Source organism: Cyprinodon variegatus, unplaced genomic scaffold (genome assembly GCF_000732505.1).
Source record: "Cyprinodon variegatus isolate N-32 unplaced genomic scaffold, C_variegatus-1.0 Scaffold399, whole genome shotgun sequence".
NCBI classification, from domain to species: Eukaryota; Metazoa; Chordata; class Actinopteri; order Cyprinodontiformes; family Cyprinodontidae; genus Cyprinodon; species Cyprinodon variegatus.
In genome coordinates, this window is record NW_015150852.1 from 750,872 (window position 1) to 769,838 (window position 18,967).

The window sequence follows — 18,967 nt, forward strand, 5'->3', positions numbered from 1 at the left end:
CAGTTTTGCACATTGATAGACTGAAAATTTTGCCCATTCTTCCTGGAAAGCAGCTGGAGCTCAGTGAGGTTGGATGATGAGCGTCTGGAAACAGCAGATTTCAGTTCTTTCTACCATTGGATTCAGCTCTGGACTTTGACTTGGTCATTCTAACACCTGGATATGTTTATTTGTGAACCATTCCACTGTAGATTTTGCTTCATGTTTTGGATCATTGTCTTGTTAGAAAATAAATCTCCGTCCTAGTCTCTGGTCTTTTGCAGACTCTATTAGGTTTTCTTCCAGAATTGTGGCTCCATCCCTATCCTGTCCCTGAGTCTCCCACTTCAGCTCTGCAGTTCATCCAGAGTAATCATGGGCCTCTTGGCTGCATCTCTGATCAGTCCTCTATTTTCTATATCTATCTATATAGATGCATCTCTTTATGGCACTTGTATACATTACTAAGAAAGGAAGGTGGACAGACAGAAGAGGAAGGAATGCATTTAAAGAGCTAAAGCCTTTAATATAGACCGGCGGCTCCACCACTGAAGTACGTGGCGACCCTGATGCATCTTAAATGAAATTTGAGCTACAGCTTAAGAGACTGTCCATATTTTCAATTAATAAGGTAAGATGAAATGCAGCAGCCTCTTGTGGTAGCTGCAGGACAAAGCTGGAGAGAACTGTCCATTGGTCAACTATAATGTCAACTATGGAGGATAAAGGGTAAAGTAATAAAGGGAAACAAAATCTCACTCGTTTCTGTTTTTTCTAAAGTTCTGAGTTTTTTTTAAAAGAGAGTTGGTGCTTAGTAAAGGCTGCTTACCCAGTACGTTAGAAAAGTACCAGTGTGGAACAGATCTCCTTACAGAATTGTAAAGTTGTTAAAAATTTGTGTTTCCAGATTTTATACCATTTGGGTAAAATTTTAAGGTGTGTTTTACATTTTTTAAGAACTAGTTTTGATAAGGAGTTTTATGGACAATAACTAGGCAATGAGAACAGTTAAACTCTCCATAATACAGCACCAAATACTAACATTAGTAAAGTAATCAAAACAAAAATAGCTTTTATTTGCTCTTTAAGCATCTCTGATTTCATGGTGCATCAAGAAATTGGCCTTTAATGGGGATTTGCACAAATTTATTTTTTTTTTCTGACAAAGCAGGCTGCTAATTATTTTTTACTAAGAGGAATATTTTTGCTACCACTTATTTGTGACAAAACAAAATAAGTTAAATATAACCAGAGGTGGAAAGAGTGCTAAAAAATTATAATTGAGTATAAATTATCTTTACTTTGCCTAAATTCTACTCAGAGTAAAAGTAAAATTACCCATCTCAAAAGTTACTCAAGTAAAAGTACAAAATTACTTCATTTAAAATGTAATTTGAGTAAAAGTTACTTAGTTACTTTGAGTTATTTAATGCCAAAAAAGGATGAGTCATGAATAGAATTGACCACAGGGTGTTTTAATCGATTTCAAGGCATATTTCAGTGGACATCCACACTTGCACAAGATCAGCTGTGCTAAAGAACATACTTCCTCATAGCACAAGGACAGTCAGAACCTGTACCATAAAGTGCAAACAATTTTCAGTCCTACTGTTCAACAGACAACACCATGATAGTAATAAAGAAATTTAAACTACATTTTAAAGTTTTCAAAATGCACACAAAATTAAATGCCCAAAAGATACCAGAAATCAAACTAAAACGCAACAGGATGCCACTGTTATTAACAAGCTCCTCATTTAATGATTTTAACTAACACTTGTTTTACTTTATTAGTGATTTTTAACTGACACTTGTTTTTACATCAATTGTTTATATGTTTAAATTGTGTAAATAAACTGCGTTTAAAAGTCAAAAGTCTTCTTCTATTTTTAATGGTGATTGAGTGTTGGTTCTGTAACACAGAACCGACACTCAGTAACGTGAGGGGGTTTTAAATGTAGCAAAGTAAAACTACTTAGGTTAAAATTTACTCGAGTAAAAGTAAAAATTACATTTTCAAAAACTACTCAGAAAATTACAAATTACTCATAAAAAGGACTCAATTACAGTAACGTGAATAAATGTAATTCGTTACTTTCCACCCCTGAATATAACACACCCAAGAAACAATCAAATAAATGAATGGTTGAAGCATGCAATAAGGACATCCAGTATAGGCCCACAGTTAAACAGACATCAATACTGGTGGGTTTTATAATTTTTATCTAAGAACTTTATCCAACCTTCATCAGCCATGTTCTGAATTCATAAGTAAACTGCAGTCTTACTGATGTAATCAAAACAAAACAAGCTAAGTATTCGTCTTCTGTTCTTTTAACCTGCATGTTCACAATCCAATGAATTAATTTTTTTCTTTCAATGTTTATATGCATGAGAACTATATTGGATTTGGAAGTTCGGAGTTGGTGGGAAACCTTAAAATTTTACAGACTTTACTTTTCATTTTCTTGACTGCACAGCGGCTTCAGCTTTGGAGTAGAAAACCTGACCATGTATTGTTACATAAAGTCAATAAATAATTTATGTTCCTCTTTTAGCGACAAAAAGCTAATAGTAGCTGAACTGTTGGCTTGTTTGAAGGTCTCTGCATAATCTGCTACAGCTTCATGCAGACTACAGTGTTATATTTGATCAGAGTAAAACCTTCATGGAGCTGCTATAACCTGTGAAGCTGCTGGTCCTGCTCCAACATGAACACCGCAGCTTTGATCTTTCAATATAATTGCAGTTGTTAAGACAGAAAGCTGGAATACTTAAATCCCACAGAGTCACCACAAGAGTCAACAGCTTCTTTATAGTTTTATTTAGACACATTTTCCAAAGCTTCGTTTGTACATTCTTTGCAGTTTAGAGTATAAAACCTTAAGAACATGCATATGTTTAAGCAGGACTTTACACTCTTATTAGTTCTTTATTTACATTTTAATAAATCTAATGAAAGACACACATTCCATGCAATGTGCATGTAAAAAAAACAAAAAAAAAACTTTGTTACAGTTTAACACTACAAGATATTGTCCATCATTGACCAGCAATTTCCCACAATTGAAACACTCAGACACTGACTTGACTTTTTCTTTATATACAATCCACAGGCACATTTCTGAGCACAGAACAACAATCATTTCAAGTAACCAACTTTTCTGACATTACTCTCACAAATCAATGGGTTTAAGAATTTGCAGACAGGATTTTTAATAAAGAATTGACATTTGCAAAGAGCAAATTTCATAAAAATCCATTTTCCAAATGTTCTTCCCAGTGTGTGTGCAAAAATAACTTCATAACCCTGCACTGAGCATCGAAGCATTTATCCCAAAGCTAAAAAAAAAAGGGATATTTATAAAATATTGTGCAGAACAGAACGGCTGCTGTAGCCAAACAAAATCCCACGAGGTGATTCTGAAGGTTCTGGGACCTTTTTTTTTTCTTCCCCCACCTGAGATTTCTCTGTAAAACATTAAGAAAAAAAAGCAAGAGCTAGTGGCACTTAATAAGGTTTACCTCCCTGATTAATGCTAACACAGGAGTAACACAGTGTGATTGTACAAGATGTACGTATATGGCTAGGAGGCATTTTAATGCAGTGCATATTTATCAACAGAGTTAATCATTTAAAAACAGCACATCTGATAAAACCTATTTAGCCTAAAATGCTAAATTTAGAGAAAGTTCTTCCACATCCGTTTAGAGTAAAGGTTTTACACCAAAGCTCATTTTTCATTAAACATCTAACTAAAGAAAATGAAAATAAAAACAAACCCAAATGAAATAAAATATCAAAAGTTTATTAATCAAAACCTAACTGTATTCAATGCGGCTTTACATTAAAATGTAAAAAAGGCAAATCTGTCAATGCAAACAAAACATTCCATTTGTGTTGAAATGATGCTGCTTGTAAAGCAGGAAACGGTACATCGATCAAGTTTTAGGAGAAACCGTTGAGATTCAATGCCAAAACCTACAACTCATAGAATGTAGCTTTTATTCCCTCCTAAGTGTGAATGTGGGATTATCCTTCATAGAAATTATTTTTGCCATTAAAGACCCCCTGCAGGACAATAAGGATCGTTAACTTTATAAATAAAAGTTGAATGTTATTAAAAGCAAGCAGCTGTTAGAATAAAACAGCCTTCTGTGAGGCGCTATTCAAACAGGCTGAAACATGCACCCGTTTATATAGTGGAAAACCTAAGTAAATCACAACGGAACAAGGAAATTAAAAAACTTAAGCATTAAGTTAAAAAAAAAACTCATATGCATAGAAAAACAAACAAAAACAATGTGCAGACCTCCATCTGATTCCAATGTGTAAAAAAAAAAGGCAAAATGATTGAGGTGATCACATTTTTCATCTCATAAAAGAAGACATTTCTGGCTTGTGAGTTTTTCCCAGAGTGGAAATGTGTGTAAAATGTGATCATCTACATCAGGTGTTCACCCCTACAGGGTCCAGTATAATGTTTATGAGAGAATAACTGAGTAAAGAGGTACGCGCTCTCGCTTGTAGCAAACTAATCTGAATATCAGGCCACCGTCAGCGACCTTGTGTTGCCACTGTAACCTGTTCCACCTTTGAACCAGTTTCCCTGTAAACGTACCTTCAAATTCAAAAGGCTGTGTGCAACATGCAAGCAGTGAGTGTTATAAACATTTATCGGAGCACAGGATAAGATTGTGAACTTATCCAGATGTATATGATATGATATGATGTTGCTAACGTAGAATAAAGCTCCTGGTTGTGAATTCTAGTCATGCTTCAGTTGTACATAGATCTTAGGAGGCAAAGGTCAGAACTTTACGATACAAACCTTCATTATTTCTTCTAAACAGCTTTTTAGAGGAATGGATTAGTGTCCTCGGCTGCAGCACCACATCCCTTCAGTGTGCATGCACTGCATTGTTAGCATTAAATGTTCTTAAATGAAAACACTTAAAAACTTTGCTTTGCTTTAAACTATCTCCTCATGTCTGAGTCTGCTGACTGATTAGTGCTGGCCCAGAACATTACTTCTGACACCTCTGTGTCCCATCAGTGAAATGCTCCTGTTTGATTGTTAAGGTGGAAGTCTGTTCGTCAGCACCAGGGTTCCCGCTGGGCTCTGCCTCGAGCTAGGCTGTCTGCCCTCTGCCAAGCACTCTTCATCAGCTCCAGAGCCTCACCGCAGCGTTTCTGCACCAGTGGGTCCAACAGCTCTCTTTGGGGGAGGTCAACCTGTGTGCAACAACGACAGGCAGGACAGTTAAACTATACAACTACGTTATTAAATGAACCATCTTTTATTATCTTAGTCTTGTCTAATTAATATTAATATTGTAATACCACCGCATGCAAAGAACATGGCTGACCTGAAAAATGGCTTTCCATGTCTTTTCTAAAGCCCTCAGAAGCCGATCTCTCTCTTCACATCCGCTGAAGTATAACACCCAAGGAGGAAGGAACTGAGTCCGATCTGCTGCGAATTCCTGTGAAGAAAAACAGAGACTGAAGTGCTGGAAAAAAACAAAAGGTAAAGACACAGGAGATATAATTTGAGTGTTACAGTACCGTCCACAGTCTTTTTTACAAACTGTAAAGATGTTCACATAGACACAGCCATAGATTTTACTTCACAGGCAAAATCTATGGCTGCTAGTTGGTCAGCACCAATGCTGCGTTTTAATTGTACTTCGGTGCAAAAACTATCTAAAAAATAAGTAAATATGACTTAAATGAAGTGTATTTAGCCTTAATTTGAGCAGGTAAACAACAATAATTACCTCCTCAATTCAAGAATAAATGCACTGCTAAAAAGAAAATTACTGAGATTTCAGTCTTTTCCAGTGTGTGGTTCAGAATTCTGATATCAGAATAGGAAAAATGCCCTCTAAAGCCGGAGCAACACACCTGACTTCTTTATTCAAGAAGGCTGCTACTCTTGTTAACAGTAGTTCAACTCTCCTATTTTGACTGTTTTTAAAAGTCCTTTAATCTGTAAGTATCATTAAGTCAGGCGTATAAATATTGCTTTCTATAGAGTTTATAAAATCAGATGTTTTAACATTCTTTATACTTATAAAGTAGAACATTATTATTAAATTGTTATTTGTTATAGTAAAAGAGGTCTTAGTAGAAACTGGAAGAATATCACCTCAGAGATTACCGCAGTTCCAACTTAACCTGTATGCTCGGCCTGAGGGATAAATTGTCCCAAGAAAGATTGTGATGAATGCCTATATTGTCACTGGGTGTGCTCCCCCCCATTCTGCAGTTGTGGTTTTCAGCTTTGAAAAATCTTTTTTGATTTCTGAACCTCAACCAATATTCTCTGATTTTCTTCTCCTCAGTGAAACGCTCTTACTGGAATTGGACTGGAGACGGATGCACAAGAAATTGAGACACATTTATTGCAACTTGAATACTGAGTGCAGCATTAACCCACGTTGGTTATGGACCAATTGCAGTGACTGTGACTGCAAAGCAATGATTTGTTCAGAAAATAACCTCAGCAGTAGCTCAGCATTTGATGAGAGACAGAGATCAATTCTGATTTAAAAATCAGGTGGATATGAATACAGTAGTAAACCCTCAGAGCTTTAACTCTCACTAAATAAAAAAGGCTAATGTAAAGCAGAGAGAAGCCTGGCAGACACTGTGGGTTGTTAGTTTTCTTTTCTTGCTGCTATTTCAGAATATGGCCCGTGATAAATAATCTGACTCATCTTAACCAACAAGACTAATTTTACTGCCATTAGATAAATTTTAGATGCACAGAAATTGAAAAAGCTGTTAACTAAAGAAGAAGGTGATCAGAAGATTGCTCACAACAACACAGTACTCCTTGTCGGGCTCCAAGCTCACGCTGGTCACATCGCAGATATCGGCGCTGCCCAGCGAACGAAAAAAACTGGTCTGACAGTCCTGATGGCAAGTTAGGATCTTCGTGTCTGTTACCACCAGGCAGCAAGGGATACATGGGGTCGGAGCCACACCCTGAGGGATGACCTGGGGTAAAAGGAGTAGTTTACATCAGCCCATATTGATGTGAAAGGCAATTATTGAATGGAGATGATCAAGAGTAGAATCTGAGAAACCCAGCAGAGCATTCTGACAATGTTCTCTACTTACTCCCTTGGAAACAGCCTGACAGAGCAGCTGCATCCATTCAGCCATGTCCTGCTCATCGTTGGCGCTGAGCACCAGCGGCTGGCGCTCCGTCAGGATGACCTGGAAGGCGTGGGGACGCTCTGTGTTGTTGGAGCGACGGCAGCCTCCACAGTGTTCCCCACTGTGGAGAAACAAGGAGGACCTCAAACTTTCTGATCGTCTGAGAACACGAACCAGCTGATAGCTTTCTGACACTTACCCCATTGTGACCGACAGCAGAGGGGTGACGTCTGTCCTCTCTGCATACAGGTACAGAATCCCATTGCTGCACAACATGAGGATAAATATTTATTGGAGATATAATACATTTCCTGATGTGTTAACATGAAGTAACACAGAGAAGCATTTCTTCATGCCCCTCTTAGAAACAGGAAACATGTGAAAACATTTTAGCCACAGATGCTAGGTCAGGAACTCGCAACAAAATAACTTCCTTCTTTAATCTCCTTACATCTACAGACAAAGTAAAAAAAAAAAACAAGGCTGGAAGGTCATTTCAGGTGAAAAAAATCTGCTCTTAGACATTTGGTTTAAAGATGGCATCAAGGTGATGCCAAGAAAACTGCTTTTCAGTTGTAAAATTAAAAAGGTGACGTTTGCTGCTTCATAAGGACAGAAGATCTGCTCAGAGGAAAGCCTGAGTCTTTCACATAAAAAAAAAAAAAAAACTACAGATCTTGCATGATGCTGTAGACCTGAGCCATTAACATGTTGGAGAGTTAAGGGCTGGTTATTCTCCCGCAGTAGTGTGTTGCAGTGAGCTTGTTGTAGACATTTTTGATTTATGCCCAATATTGAAGCATGGTCTGCGCTATGTTATGCTAGGCCACAACGCAAGAGGGACAATCACGAACTAGCTGTGGGTCTAGATACGGCCGAGGCGGTGAGGAAGTGGGGGCAAGTTTGTGCGACAACGGAGGGACATGCACTGGAAAAACAATCTAGAAATAAGTAAATAATTGTTTAAATTAAGTGTATTCAACCTTAATTTGAGTAGGTAAATGAGATTTTTATCTCATTTACCTATTTTTATTTTAGTCTTAAAATAGATAAGTAGATAATATGAACTTGAAATAAGACAATGCAATTGTTTTTTTTCTTATTTTAAGTGTAAATTGTTGTGTTAGTTTTACCTCCTCAATCCAAGAACAAATGTACTTATTTTAAGGCAAACTGACCTATCTGTGCCGATGAAGATTCTCAGTAATCCAGGTCATAGTTATTCCGTAAAAGTTCAAAAAATCCACTGGACTTCAAATCTTGGAAACCAAGTCCAGTGGATTTTTTGAACTTTTACGGAATGACCTATCTGTGTTTTGATTTTTTCCAGTGTGAGGGCGAAAAAAAGGACTCCAGGTGTAAAAAAGGGTCCCAGCGTTCTCGCACACCTCTTCTAACTGGTCCATCTTCACGAGTCGTTTTCCATAATGGCGGTCATACAAACAAAACAAGCCGGTAAGGAACCAACAGGAAATATTCATAGTGTAGAGCGGATGTTGATCTGACCAATAAGATGCCTCCTGTCTGCGGCACTGTCAGCTGTCACCTAATATTTTAGAGAGGTGCTCCAGAGTGACTGCGGAAGGGGCATAGGCACATTTTCGTTCACTGTGACACACGCAGACGACCTGGTTTCTGAGTATAAACCACCCTTTAGGATGGTAGGATGAGGTAAGTCAGAGGTCCGTACCTGAGAACGACATAGCAGCTCTTCCACTGTTCTTTACCCAGGTAGGTGGTTCCACACCTGTACTGCAGGGTACCTTCTTTGGTGCTGGGCGGCATCCCAGAGGTGGGGGTGCCTCCTTGGGGAGACATGCTCATATCCATCGGGTCCTCCCAGTGAACCAAAGAATACAGCTCAATACACACTTCAGACACCTGAGGACGACATGCAACATTCGTCATGAAGCGGTTTGGTTTTAAAAAGCTACTACAGCATAAAATGACATCCTCCTACCTCACAATGACACTCCTGGGAGACAAACTTATTCAAAGCCAGTTTTTCCATGGTGGCATCTGTTAGAACAGCAGGATAGGGAGGCTCTCGGCATCCCTGGACCATGGCTGACTTCAGAACAGACAGGAACCAGCTAATAATCAGGAGAAAAGGGAAAGGATGCCAAAGGATTAACATTCATCCACACTCACATTTTATTCAACAATTTACTCAATGGAGCTGCTGCTTTCCCAGCGTGGAATAATGATTTAATTTAATAATGATTTAATAATGATTTAATTTAATTTATGCAAACTGGCTCTAAACAACACAGAATCTTTATTATGGACTAAAATTCACAAATATTTAATAATATGTTAAGCAAACCCTTTTTTAATCCACACTCTCAATAATGGCAACCTAGAAACTGAGAAGCATTTTCAGGATGTTCTGACCAGTTGATCCACATCCTGATTGGATAAGTGGATTAACAATCCCAGTGATAACAAACCTTAAACAAAACTGGCTAGAAAATGACATGGAGGAATATTAAGCATCATGATGAGCCTGAACTTTGAACCATGAAAAAACTGAACTACAACTAAAGATAGAAGAAACAGAGGAGTAGAACTGAGGGACGTCTCATCAGATAATTGAGACTGAACTCTTGCTTCAAAACCTATTTCTAGTATTTACATTTACACTTTTTACAAAAAAAAAGAAGTGATTCACAACAAATATATTGAAAGTAAAAACTGAATGATTACTTATTTAATGATGAGTAGATTTAAACTACTGCTCAGAGGTATAATTTTGCAAAACAGCTAAAGAAACGTGTTTTCTAGGGATGTTCCGAAACCTTATTGATAAGGGAAATCGGTCTGATAGCCCAAAAAAACATACATCCGAATACATCAGCCGGCATTTAACAATCACAGATAAAATCAGGCTGATAGAAACACTCGGTTTACATAGCAAATCAGTTATAATCTTTGGTTTGGTTGCTCTCACATCGACTATTACTTTCAGTTTAAGTAATACTCTTCTAACACTCCACATCACGAAATAACTAATAAAAGTGTGTATTGTTCTTCCTAATATTGTATCAGGTCATACTGGAAATGAAAATGTAGGATCAGGAAATATCTAGTTTTTATTTTTTTTAATCTCTCTAAATAATCAGAGGTTCAAAGATGAAGAAGAGTAAAGAAATAACAAGATGAGGACAATAAGAACTTACACAGTCAGGGAACCGTCAGCTGTGTCCAACAGGAACTTTCTTCTTCTGTTGGTGCAAACCAGCGTTACTGTCTGCTGGTCAAGGCCAACCTTAAGGGAAAAAAACACTATGATGTATATAACTGGAAGATAATTAGACTCGTCCAACATCCCTTTTGACACTGGCCTAAAAGACACACTGTGTACCATGCTAACTGAAAAATGCCGCCTTTAACCTCTAATTATTATCAAACTCTGTAAGATTCGCCTCATATATAAAAGGTAAATCAGTAAAGAACAAATCAATAAACAATAACCTAATAAGGAGATAACTTACAGAGAAATAGTCAAGTTCGTTGTAGGAAACAGCATCTTCTACTGTGTAGGGTTTTTCCGCAGCTCCTGAGAATAATAGGAAAGTTAAAGGTCCCATATTATGCAAAATTCACTTTATAAACATTTTCTAACAGTCACGTGTCCTGAAGTCTGTATAATAGGTTCAAAAATGAAAAAACCCTTTCCCCTCTCTCACTGCTTTTATCCACCTATTAGTTGATGTGTGCATAAAATGCGAGGTTTCAGCGGCATGCCCTTGATGATGTCATTCGGGGAAATAACCCCCCTCCCATCCAAGCTGCCTTCTAGCAGGTGTATCTCTCTGCTTACCGACACCGAGCATCCAAACAGGTGTTGAGCTAAGGACACCTGCTCTGTTGATGGCTGCATCAAAACAAATTCTTTTTTTATTGCCTTCATCTGAGCCCCTGAAGACTCAGTGGATGGATTTGATTTTAGACAGAAATCTACCTCTTAAACCTCCAGAGGTTCTGCATGACGTGAAGGACTGCCTCACAACATGGGTGTTCACAAGAAGGCTTCTCCACACACCTTAAATTGAAGAATGGATCACTACCAACTGTCCGTTACAAAGCTGTGAAGGGGAGAGCTGAGCGAGACTTTACTATGCTGGACTGCTTAACCTGTGAAAATGTTAGCACTGCAGCTAGCGTTTGTGTCCTCGGCTGTTGTGCTAACCAGGATCTTTTTATAAGATGGATAAGCTTCTCTTCACAACATGATATTTTCAGTTATTCTGATTGTGTGCTAGTGTTAAATAACTTTTGTTAGTAGGAGCTACTTCAGTTAGTTCATTACAGCGTTCATTACTAGCTCAGGCTGGCTTATTGGTTTTTATTATTGAAAGGTTCCAGGGTATCCAGCCATCCAGGGATCGTTAAGTATTTAGAATAAACTCTGATTGGTTGTCAAGGTTGGTACAAGAGGGCTAATGAGGTCATGCTGATATGCTGTCTGTGAAATCTGAGTTTAACTGCTCAAACAGAAAAAACATGCCCTGCAGGCCTCATTGTTAGTATTTTTAATTTTCAAATGTAGTATTATAATTGGCAATAAACTAAATGGTATCATGATCCATAAACATAATTCAGTCCAACATAAACTCTAAGGCTGACAATAACATGGAGATGGTGTCAGTTTTGCCGGCCATAGCATGTTAGCTGATGGTGTTTTAGCCACTCACCCTTTCTCAGTAAATAGATGTAACAGTCAGTCAGCAGCAGATAGAGAGGCTGCAGGTCCCCCTCCATATGACCTGTACTCATCCTCACCATCTGAAAAACACATTTAATTCAAGGTAAATATTTTGTTTTCCTCCTCTTTTCGCCATCTGTACTTTAATGTGTTGGTTTGAGAATGTAGCAGAATATATCAAGCTGATTGTATCTTAAAAGCACCTTGTGGTTGATGTTCCCTCTAATTTCTCAAGTGACTGAGCATAAACACAACCCCCCCTGAGTAAACTGACGACCAAGGTGAGTAACATCAGACGTGCCTGCTCAGGCCACACACCAATATTAAACTTGGATCATAGCGAGTTACCTCGTTTAATAAATGAATAAAAGATTATAGCAGCAATTTGCATTAGTTTTCTATTAATTTAAGTGATTTGGCCCACTTCAAATGAAATAAAAAGAAAAAAAAATCATAGGATGAGTAGTATGCTATATGTAAGAGTCCTGGATGAGGGTCCTGCTCTGGAAGAAATGAAATGTTACACCTTTCATTCCTAACTTCTTCTTCACATTAAAACATTCACATTTTGCACAATAAATTGTGTGCTGAAGCTTATGATACAGTATAAACAATTTTTTTTGTCTCTAAATTTTTTTATTACACAGGTTATTAGTGCTTTATTAGCACTTCTACTTTGAATTATTTAACAGGTAAACATTTAATGATTAATTATGAATAAAAAAATTAATAAATGTTACTAGAACATGAATAGATTTGAGTAGAATTCTTTGTGGATTCAGGTTCATTAAACTAAATCTTCTAAGCTCCTTACATCTAAGTGCTGCAGCCACCATATCTGATTGACCCATGTTTACATTCTTCCTTCATTATGTACTTGAATTAAAATGGAAATGGAAAAAAGGCCATAGTGAGCATCATACTAAAAAGTGAACAGGTGTGTCTTAACCTTAGCCTAGACTGATAAATCATTCGGACTGCTACATGCTGGATTATTAATTTATGCATCTTTGATGAGTAAGGAGATTTGCTGAACTTTTTTTTACAGGACACCAACCTTTAATTAAACATATTCATCCCAACACAACCCTTAAATGTATTCATATTGGTAATGAAACTGATTTTATAGTGATATTTTAAAGTGTGACCGAAGACTACTTGCACATCTATCGTCCATCAGGCGGAGGTAATTTCTCACAACGCTTAAAAACGAGATGGCAAATGAGCTGAAAACTAAAATAAAAATAAGATGAATGAATTTCCTATTCAGTTTCTTATATAAATATTTAATTTTGTATGACAAGCAGAAAGAGGCTTTGCAGCATCCGCTGCAGGTCCAGTAGGTTCTAGAACAGCTTTTTCCCTGCTGCCATCAGACCGTTGAATTGTTAAACTCCAAACTGACCTTTAAGGCTGCTTTTTTTGCACCATCATTTTTTGCACTACCAACGTTCATTGTTCTGCACATTTTTGTTTAATTCCTTTTTTTCCTCCTTGCACAGATGCATCTTAACACTACTGCACTTTATATTGTAACCTTATTTATTTCAGCTACAATCTCATTCTTGTCATAAGCTGTATACAACAAAATCTTGTTCTGTATGCAGAGTGCGTACAGAATGACAATTAAGTTTGTCTAAGTCTAAATTGTTGTTCTGCATTTCTGTATTACATAACAAAATTCCAGGAAATAAATGATTCTCAAATGTTCATTTTTGGTTTGGAATTGAAAAAGAAATGATACACGGATTAAAAAAGATAGAGAAAAAGTTGATTTAGAGCTTATGTTGGATTTTATTTTATGTGCCACTTTGAGACTCTTGTGTATCTGTTTAGATGGAACATTGCTTGTGCTGAAAGGAGGTCATCAACTTTTTTAGAATCATGTTGCTGCTCATGATCACTTCTCATGAGTTCCAACTCTGGGTAAAAGCACATCATGGAGGTTTTTGTTCTTTAGATTTTAGTAAAATCTATAATCTGCTCATTCATATATTGTGAAGTGTGTAATAATATAAAAAGGCACATAAAGACTTATTTAAAAAAAAAAAAAAAGAAAGAAAATTTTTTTACTTTCTTACCCTGAAAAGTTGCTCCTCATTCTCTCTGAATACATGGATCATGAGGAGTAGCAGGTGATTGTTGTCCACCCTGAGACGGATGAAGAGGATTAGCTTTACGCTGAACAGCAGCACTAGAACAAGTGATCCTGTGTTGATTTCTTACTTGAACTCTGCTGGGTGAGAGATTTCAGAGGGACTCAGTTTCTCCTCCTGTGGCTCAGTTTCCTCAGCTACAGGTGTTCTGGCTCGTGGATCTTCCTGTGAGTTTTCCTCCTCCTTCATGAGGGGCTCTTGTCCTGCTGGCGCTTCTCCTTCTTCTTCATCTTCAAGGCAACCTGAAAGAGTCTGTGACTGGCTCTGCTCTGCAGAGTCATTGTGGCCACCACTTGTGTCAGCAGAGTCTGGACTGTGAGGGGCAAAGAAGCATAGGTCTGGGGACACAGGAGAGGTCTGCAGGAAGTCAGGTCTTTCGGCCAAAGAGGACTCAAACGTCTCTCCTTTAGCTGGGTCGGGAGGCTCTCCTTCGGAATCGTTGCGAAAGGGCTGCTGAGCAGGAGGCTCTGAGGTCTGGTCACAGCCATGCTCCTCTGAATTTGCCCAGGACCCGCTGAGCCGCTTCATGACGTCACGGAGGGGCTGCCCCACATTGTTCATAGAGTTGTCGGCCATCTCTGGAAGCCGTAGTAGGCCTTCCTCCCCTCCTTCCTCTGCAATTGCTGACCCAACCCTGCTTCTGCTCTGCTCTCCTTCGCTGTCTTCGAAAACTACAGTGGAGGTTACAGACTCCACCTCCTCTGAGGTGCTGTGGTTCATCTCCACATGTTCAGAGGAGAATGACGCATGGATGCTGCTGCTAGAATCCGTAGATCCCCTCGCCCGCCGCTTCTTGGCTGGTTTCTTTCGTCTAGCCATCCTGGGATGGATAATAAAGACGGTAATTATGGCTTTCAGCTAACATCGTTCAGGATCCACGTGTAAAATACTCTGAACCTGATGACTTCCAGCTCGCTGCCGTTGATCTCTGCCTCATCTCCGGTGGTGTTGTGACGGCTGGCCACATGAACCGGTGTGACATCTGCTGAGGTGTTGGTGTCAGAGTCCTCGTTGAAGGGGTTGTGTCGAGACGTGGGGCTGTGTGGAGAAAGGCGAGCGGCAACTTTCCCCACTGCTGTGCTGGCGACCACCACTGTGTCACTGATGACGGTCTGAGGATCAGAACCGGCAGACCGAGGGCAGCTGGCCTGATCGGTCAAGTCACCCTCTATTGTGAAAAGCGGCAAAACATACCAGTTAAATCAAAAGCTGCTGTTGTCCACATTCACAGCTAAAAAGCAAAGGAAACACACAGACTGCTTTAACCCATTGGTGGTAGCACAATTAATATTAATTGGTTTGAACACTGAGGTTATAGTGCTAGTGTTACGTTTAAGAAGCTGATAAAAATATTTAAGCTGCATTTGGTTTAGTATTGGAATTTTTGGATATGTTTTACTCCAAGTGGTAAGATTATACACCAAATGTTAATATGATTATGTGTTGCTGACTGCAGCCATTTTCATTGGCAGAATTGAGAGTTGATTAAATCAGCCTAATTTTAAAGACCATGTAAAGAGAAATTCCCAATTTTCTTCTAACACATTATAAATGACAGAAATGTATTGTTCTTTATGTGTAAAAAGTCTTCCAACCTTTTATGATTGCACTGTGGCCAAAAAAACAAAGTGGGTTCAATATTCCTGTGTTTTAGGATTTTTTTTGGGTGTGTTTACAAATGCATCTCTGCATTGTTGGTAACTCAGGGCCTATATTTAGCACCTTTTTAGATCCTTCTAGCTACTTTTCTTGTTGAAAACTTTGGAGACAACACATGATAGCGTCACTCTGAGTTTACCAATCTTTAGTGAATAGTTGATTTCAGTGGGAGAGAGGCTTTAGTGAGCCCCTACCTCCACCAAAACACAGGGACTCAGACTCAGCAGCTGCAGCCTGTTTCTGCAGTCAGAGAGCAGACTGACTATTGTTTTCATATTCAACAAAAGTCACACATGTGTGTAGCTTTCAATGATCCTCCTGGACTTAAAAAAATAGAATGTAAATACAACATTTAGTGTGTTCTTTCTTTAAAACTGTTGCAGTGAAACAGAATAGCGTGTAGGCCTGGTTTTCAGAAGACCTAGCGGACACAAGTGTCTCAGAGCAGAGAAACCTGATGTTTTTTTTCATTACCCTTAAAACCTAATTTTATATGCTTAGTTTTGTTTTTAATCTTTCAAATTCAAATGGATGATTAATAAAACAAACTTTGCTGGTATGACAAACTGAAAACTAATTTATTTCTACTTTACAGGATCTTTAGGCATCTTCCATGACATCAGGACTTTGGGGAAGTCACAGTTTATGATCTGGTTTATGATGTGGTTGGGATCATTTTCCAGTTATAAAATGATAATTTTATGTAAAAGTTAAAAAAAAAAAATCGAACCAAAACTATCTGTCAAAAACAAAAAAAAACAAAAAAACAGAGCAACAACTTCCCAGAAACCACCAGCGCTGGATCCTATCCTATCATTAAGTTGAAAGTCATTGGAACACTAATGCTGCTGTATAAACGCTCAGACAAGAGAAAGATGTTTAGTTACAATTTTGTCTGGAGGAGTTATGCTTTTAAGCTTAAATAATAAACCACAGATTAACCATGGCAGAAGGAAAATCATGTTAAGGGGTCCTTCTGTTAGCTCATAGATGAGGATGTCCATCAACCTAACCTCAAATCAACAATTAGATCGGGGGAAAACAATTGACAAAATTTGGCAAATGGTCCCAAACACATTTCAAAACGGATTTTAGAAATAAGAAACTGATTTAAGAAATAATAAAACCAGTCCAGCAATAACGTTCTGAACTAGTGTAGCCCCTAACCCCAAAGCAAATTTGTGGAATATATTTAAAAGGTTGATCCCTGCTAAGAAACCAGTGGAATTTCTTTTAAAAAAGGTAAGAAAGAGAAGTTGTGAAATATCCTGTCAAAATTGTACCAGAGGCCAGTTGATGTTTTAAAAACCACTTGGTTTCTCTAAACTGACATTAGTGAGGATGCATGTATATATGTTTTATATTGATCATGTTTAGATTTGAAATAAATCTACAAAATATTGACAGTACCTCATGTTAACATTGTTTTTGCATTTTATATAACCATTCCAAACAAAGGAAACAATGGTTACAGTTAAAAAGCCAAAAATTACTTCAAGCTCAGTGTATATAACATATAACCAGCACTGTATTCAGCAGGAACTAATTGGATCCTTTTATCTTTTTGTAAATTTTCTGTTTTAAAATGCTGACCAACCAATATAGCGTCTAGAAATACTGTGTGTTTCCTCATTAGCAAAGCATTGCCAGTTATAGGGCCTGAAGCAACCCCCTTTTCTTTGGGGAGGTTAAAAAAGCAACCAAACAATATTAAAGACAGCAAGTAGGTTACTTCTACACAGACACAGGCCCAGGTAAATAAACTACAGGTGGTTTACTCACAACCACTGATCAGTTTAGTTTAACCTAAAATATTCCAGAATCATGGAGGCAATTTGCAAAATAGAAAGCAGATCGCAAAAAAACTAAGGTCAAACTAAGGTTAACCTAACAGATAAAGCTTAGCTGAACCTGGGCCAGTGCAACACACCAACAGGAAGAACACAGACAGATGCACAGCCTAGAACGGACAAGGTGAGTACCAGCTGCTTCAGGCTTTCAGACTGCTGTGTAAACAGTGAGGCAGGAGAAGCTTGGATAAGATAAGTTCCCTGAATGAGTAACACATGCACAACAGGACAGACAGATAACCCACCCAACAATAAACCCCCAGATTAGTGCTCCACTCAGGTGTGCATAAACACATTTTTTTATTACACTTATAAAGCTAAAAGGTAGGTAACTTGACTGCAGATGGATGGAGAATCTAAATAATGAATTCAATGTGTTCACTTTTAAGGTTATAATGAACATCAATTATGTTTGAGGGAAGCAGACCTCCTGCCTGCTTCACTGAGTGGGAAATTCTTTTATATTGATTGTTTTTCCTCTAACATCCCACAAGTCATTTATTTTCAGTATGCATGAACAGAGTTTTGAGAGAAACGAAAAACCCAAATCAATTAATTAGCTGTATATATATATATATATATATCGAGAGAGGGTTTTATAATAATGTATATGTAATATGATCAAAATTATAACAATAAATTAGTGGAATCATGACTTTCATAATGACTTTCATTTTTCTAATTTCCCCCAAATTTAGAAGTTTACTATATTATTGTTTACATTTATTAAAGGAATTGCCTTGGCTTATATATTTGGAGTATCCCTCCGTATGTTTCTGAAAAAACGTTTGTTGGATTTCGGCCCAATGCTGCTGAATAAACTAGAAAAGTCAGGTTTGTAGGCCACATTGGAAGCAAACACCTTCTCAGCTCTGCTAAGGGACTGAGTTCAGGGCCTTTTGCTGTCCAGGTATGCCATCAATTTAGTGGCTCGTACAGCATAAGGATTTGAATTGCAGACCCATTTGAGTCGAAGCTTTTGGGTTGATGTTTTCAGATGTTGCTCCTTTAATTCAACATTGTTTTCTTCTTTTCTTCGTCTTTTGAAGCATCCCAGTCGTTTCACCTACAAAACATGGCTACTCTAGCCTGTGGTTTACAGTTTTTATAGTGTTAAAAGTTTCCATCTTCTCCCTCCAAATGTAACAATGGTCATTAATTAACATTTTAGAAGAAGTTTCCAAAATAAAACTCCTTGTGGCAGAATGCATTAAACTGTTTTAAAGATGACCTTGAAAGATGGATAGGTTTTCACTCTCTTGTCAACTTCTTCAACAGTAATTTATTTTTTGGGAGGTTGATTCGCACAAAGCTAGACTTATTTCTCACAGATGGTGACTTTGTCCGGTAATTAATATTTCCATAAATCAGCTTACCTATTGATGTTACACTAGGAGGCAGCATTTTAAGGTCTGCCTAAAATCAAATGTTGTAAATTAATCAGTAT

The 18,967-nt window shown here is 37.9% G+C and overlaps 1 protein-coding gene across 2 annotated transcripts in view; it reads right to left on the reverse strand.

Moving 5' to 3' along the window:
* Nucleotides 1-2,793: 2,793 nt before the first annotated feature.
* Nucleotides 2,794-18,967, reverse strand: part of plekhm2 (pleckstrin homology and RUN domain containing M2) — a 26,984-nt gene continuing 10,810 nt past the window's right edge. The window contains exons 8-20 of one of the 2 annotated variants that reach the window (XM_015387613.1): nucleotides 14,909-15,179; nucleotides 14,082-14,831; nucleotides 13,937-14,006; nucleotides 11,845-11,935; nucleotides 10,642-10,706; nucleotides 10,327-10,415; nucleotides 9,108-9,240; nucleotides 8,838-9,028; nucleotides 7,347-7,412; nucleotides 7,109-7,268; nucleotides 6,806-6,985; nucleotides 5,350-5,466; nucleotides 2,794-5,215 (exon numbers count right to left, since the gene is read on the reverse strand). In XM_015387613.1, the coding sequence (XP_015243099.1) occupies nucleotides 5,078-5,215; nucleotides 5,350-5,466; nucleotides 6,806-6,985; nucleotides 7,109-7,268; nucleotides 7,347-7,412; nucleotides 8,838-9,028; nucleotides 9,108-9,240; nucleotides 10,327-10,415; nucleotides 10,642-10,706; nucleotides 11,845-11,935; nucleotides 13,937-14,006; nucleotides 14,082-14,831; nucleotides 14,909-15,179 (2,321 nt within the window). In that variant the 3' untranslated portion in view covers nucleotides 2,794-5,077. Of the gene's footprint in view, nucleotides 5,216-5,349; nucleotides 5,467-5,817; nucleotides 6,986-7,108; nucleotides 7,269-7,346; nucleotides 7,413-8,837; nucleotides 9,029-9,107; nucleotides 9,241-10,326; nucleotides 10,416-10,641; nucleotides 10,707-11,844; nucleotides 11,936-13,936; nucleotides 14,007-14,081; nucleotides 14,832-14,908; nucleotides 15,180-18,967 lie in introns of those variants that run through there. The other variant, XM_015387612.1, reaches the window with a different exon arrangement.